General features: G+C 32.3%; 2 protein-coding genes across 4 annotated transcripts in view; one reads left to right on the top strand and one right to left on the bottom strand.

Annotated features, from left to right (window-relative positions):
- The window catches only part of slc13a4 (solute carrier family 13 member 4), a 17,491-nt gene extending 16,240 nt beyond the window's left edge, over nucleotides 1–1,251 (top strand). The window contains exon 15 of the mRNA XM_016270432.1: nucleotides 685–1,251. Coding sequence (XP_016125918.1) covers nucleotides 685–822 — 138 coding nt within the window. The 3' untranslated portion in view covers nucleotides 823–1,251. The remainder of the gene's footprint in view (nucleotides 1–684) is intronic.
- Nucleotides 1,252–1,397: 146 nt separating this feature from the next.
- On the bottom strand, nucleotides 1,398–3,406 carry coa6 (cytochrome c oxidase assembly factor 6). Of its 3 annotated transcripts, none has more exons than XM_016270322.1 (3): nucleotides 3,258–3,406; nucleotides 2,963–3,108; nucleotides 1,398–1,654 (listed from the first exon to the last, which is right to left on the bottom strand). In XM_016270322.1, the coding sequence occupies exons 2-3, from the start codon at nucleotides 3,104–3,106 to the stop codon at nucleotides 1,559–1,561; spliced, it is 240 nt and encodes a 79-aa protein (XP_016125808.1). In that variant the 5' UTR covers nucleotides 3,107–3,108; nucleotides 3,258–3,406; the 3' UTR covers nucleotides 1,398–1,558. The 3 variants fall into 3 exon arrangements, with proteins under 3 accessions (XP_016125808.1, XP_016125806.1, XP_016125805.1); XM_016270320.1 differs by having other exon boundaries at nucleotides 2,963–3,159; nucleotides 3,262–3,406; XM_016270319.1 differs by having other exon boundaries at nucleotides 1,400–1,654; nucleotides 2,963–3,121; nucleotides 3,262–3,404.
- Between the last annotated feature and the right edge of the window lie 638 nt (nucleotides 3,407–4,044).

Raw genomic sequence — 4,044 nt, 5'->3', positions numbered from 1 at the left:
AACATATTTGATTACAATTATTTACAAATATATTGTAATTTTTTATGATAATTAAAAAAAAACTATTGTACCTTAAAAACTAAATATTATATTATATTAACATTTATATTGTGGAAAAACAAAGGCCAAAATTGCCAATTAATGTTGAAAGAAATACAATCAAATAAATAAATAAAATAGCTGGCTTTTGATGATGTGTTTTGAAAAACCTTTCATTTTAAAACGTACTAAATGTCTGCATCAGCTAAAAGGGGAACATATCTGACTATTAAATATTTAATTATTTTTAACTTTATATTTGAACTAAAATCTATAATCTAAACATTATATTATAGTATATTAAAACATTTATATTGTGGAAACACGTAGGCCAAAAAAATGCACATTCACGATGAAAGAAATTGGAGTTTGGTTGATGTGTTCAAACAATGTCTGTTTTAATACATATTAAATGTCTGTATCATCTATTTATCATTACATTTATATTTAACACATACAGTATGTTTTATTGAATGATTCTTGTAAAAACCACTTACTAGGGACATATACAGTATATTACTTTAGTCTGGGAAGCACAACAATCAGGTCATTTACAGTATTAATTGTAAAGTGACTTTTTTTTGCCCATCACCCTGGTATACCTGCTTACTGACATACGTTATATTGTCTCCTCGTGTTTTTCAGGTGAAGGCCGGTTTTGGAGTGAATCTGATCGGGGTTTTTGTGGTGATGTTGGCCATCATGACGTGGGGCGAGCCGCTCTTCCACCTGAGCGAGTTTCCCACCTGGGCTCTGATGCCGAACGTCACGGGCAGCTTGTAGCTGTGTTTGATCGAGGACATGGCACATACACTGAAGCAGGCACATATACGTGATTAAGGCCTTATTTTTTATATCCGTGGAGTAAGAGGACGTCCGTCGGAGGATGCAGAACTGCTCACTGGGACTGAATGAACTGTGCGATCGCTGGAAACCATTCTATATAGCAAAGCATTAGATGCAGATTAACAGCTCTCCAAGTTTACGTGCCTACAAAACACAATCAGCGATGTTTGTGTGAAAACACAGACTGCTTTATTTTCTGACGTCTAACAAATGCCGCGATGCATTTGCGTTATTTCCTTCAGAGGTTTGTGCATCAGATGAAGTCGCTGCTGAAATCACGCATAGTATCTAACATGCTCTTAGCAAACGTTACATAGCTCATGTGGTCTGGTTATGGAAGATAGTTTCAAACGTTACACACAAATCCTGGCAATCGTAAATTGAGTAAACCTCTGTGCCGCTGATCGTTGTACATACAGGAAACTAACATTTTGTTACTGTCGGCAGCGAATCGTTGTAATATGTTCTGTGATCGATTTCTTTCACCTGACATCTCTGAAAACATCATAAAACACTGTCTTTTTGGGTCATTTATTTATTTTGCATTTCAAACATCCCACTGAAGCTCCATACAGTACAGATGCATTGAGATAAATGATCAGACGAGACAAAAACACAATGTTTCATAGAAGTTTCCACTGTCAGAGTCCAGTGTTTTCATTTCCTCCCGTGTCTATAATTTTGACGCTCCTTCAGTTGGTTCATAACCCTCGTTTTGTATTTTCTCCTTGTACTTCAAGAAGTCCCTCCGTTTGACGAAATACTTCACCTGCGAATGAATCACGCCAATCAGTTCATGCAGATTCAGTGATAAAGTCAACAGAATATTGCTAAAAAACTGTATTAAATGTGCACTTGTAGTGTACTTCAAATCTTAAAAGTATATTTTTAAAACGCTGTTCTTGTAGATAATATATTGCTAAACTAAAAGACCACTTAAGTGTACTTAAAGAGAGACACTTGCATGTCTGTTCATGAAAAGTGATCAGTTGTATATGATACATAGTCACTGATAAATGTAACAAAACTTGATAAAAACTAAGACAGAGAGAGACAGTAGTTTGTATTAAAGTTATTTTGTCTTTGATTTTATTTATTTGTTTTGGTTCTTTTCGTTAATCACTTTAAAAGGGGGGAAATATGAAGACAATTTCAATAAAACATTATTTTAACTAAAAACTATACACAAATAATTTGAAAAATCTTTTTCTTAATGCTATTATATATATTACATTACAAAAAAATATATTTTGAAAACACAGCCTATTCATGTTGAAAAAAAAGAATAAAATAATTCAAATATCTGGAAAAACTTACTAAACATAATAAAAGTCTGAATCAGCTAAAAACGGAAATATATTAGATTACAATTCTTTATCAAACTAAATTTATTTTACGTAAAATCTATAAACTATATATTATATTATAAATATTTTTTTTGTATTTAAAATGACATTTACAATTACTTCATATTTTGTCATGCTTTAAAGAAGTACACTTGTTTGATTATAATTGTATCCACAGCCTGTTACATTAAAATATATTTTAAATGTACTAACTTGCAACTTCATCACTACAAACGTGCAATTACAAATATATTTAAATGCACGAAATTAATGACATAAATGCATACCATATGTAATTACATGACAAGATCTATTTAAGTCCTACTTAGGTGGGTCAAAAAAGCACAGTAATTGCATTTAAATTCTTATGTATTTTCTTTATACATTTTGTAAAGTATACTATTCCGTAATAAGCGCTCTTTCTAAAAGTATGCTAAAGTGTACTACTTCTACATTCAGAGTGGAATACAAGTGCACTTATTAGAAAATATTGCATGCTATTTTGTAGCATGTAAATGTACAGGGAACATAAATCAAATTTTGGGGTTTCATTTTCAATAAAAGATAAGTTAAAGAAGCCAGTAACGAAGCTCCAAGAAATCTCAATTATGCATGACAGCTGCTGCAAATGCATTCAAATTGCAAGCAGGTGTCAGAGATTCATATATAAAACCTTATGAATCTCAAAAGCTATGTTGCTGTCTCTGCTGCACTCAGGACTAAGGACTGACCCACTGGGCAGGACACTTGGCTTCAAACTCTCGCTGGTGTTTCTCGCAGACAGATGTTTGATCCTGATGGCCATCGAGACACTTCCAGAGCTCGTCTCTGGCGTCCCAGCAGGCTTTGCGTCCACTGGCGTTAAGAGCGCTCATCTCTCCTCAGTCAGTCTGCAGGTTTGTCGACAACCGCAATAGAAATCATGCGTCTACATAGCAATAACATTACAATAACACAGACAGATTTGACTACACGTTATTATTTAGCTGACAGTCGAGCTTTGTGAAAGAATAATATTCTAAGCGCTTACCAAAGACGGTTCATCACTTTATATACTTTCTGCAACTGTTATTAAACTAATACGTGTCAATTTGTCATATTCTGAAGTGCAACAGTCCCAAGGACGCGTTCAGCATGTAAGGCAACTAAACATGTCGCCTTCTGATGACGCAAGATTACATAATAGTAGTTCATTCAGTGACCGCTAGAGGGAGCACTTGAACCGCTTTAGTTTATTGTTGAGAAATTTTATATACATTAAATTACATAAAAATTTGGTTTTAATATAATTGTGTATTAAAATCATTAAAATTAGTTACTTGAAATTAAGTAAACGATAACAAGTAAAATGAAATCAAATATAAAACTTTAATTTCTCATTTTAATTTAGTTAACTAAAACTGAAAAAAGAATAAAAACTATACACATATAAAAATTCATTTCGTATTTTAGTTTAACTTGATGCACTAAAATAAGTAAAACTAACACTGGAAAAAAAAAAAAAAAACTATATAGACCTATATAAAAAATGCACAGCAAAATTAGTAAAACATGAATTAAAATGAAAATATAAAAACCGATCTATTTATACGTTTTGTTTTTACCCATGACACTAATTTGACAAAGTTTTTTTTTTTTTCACAAATGTTGGCAAGGAAAAATAATATCTGGCCATTTGAAATGTGAAAATTCACTCTTGTTATCAGACTGAGATATATAAAATATTATTATTTTTTTAATAACATTTGCGCATCGATTTCTGTAATGCTGGACCTCATTACTGGCTCCAGAGTTACTCAAGTGTCTGATGCCA

Source organism: Sinocyclocheilus grahami, unplaced genomic scaffold, assembly GCF_001515645.1.
Source record: "Sinocyclocheilus grahami isolate Dianchi unplaced genomic scaffold, SAMN03320097.WGS_v1.1 scaffold56.1, whole genome shotgun sequence".
NCBI lineage: Eukaryota > Metazoa > Chordata > Actinopteri > Cypriniformes > Cyprinidae > Sinocyclocheilus > Sinocyclocheilus grahami.
Note: the sequence above shows the minus strand (reverse complement) of the source record. Positions and strands in the feature narration are given on the sequence as shown.

Excerpts from the sequence above, each read along its gene's own strand:
- coa6 (XM_016270322.1), bottom strand. The coding sequence starts at position 3,106 with ATGAGCGCTCTTAACGCCAGTGGACGCAAAGCCTGCTGGGACGCCAGA. Across the intron at positions 1,655-2,962 it reads CCAAGTGTCCTGCCCAGTGG|GTGAAGTATTTCGTCAAACG; the intron begins GTCAGTCCTTAG and ends ATTCATTCGCAG.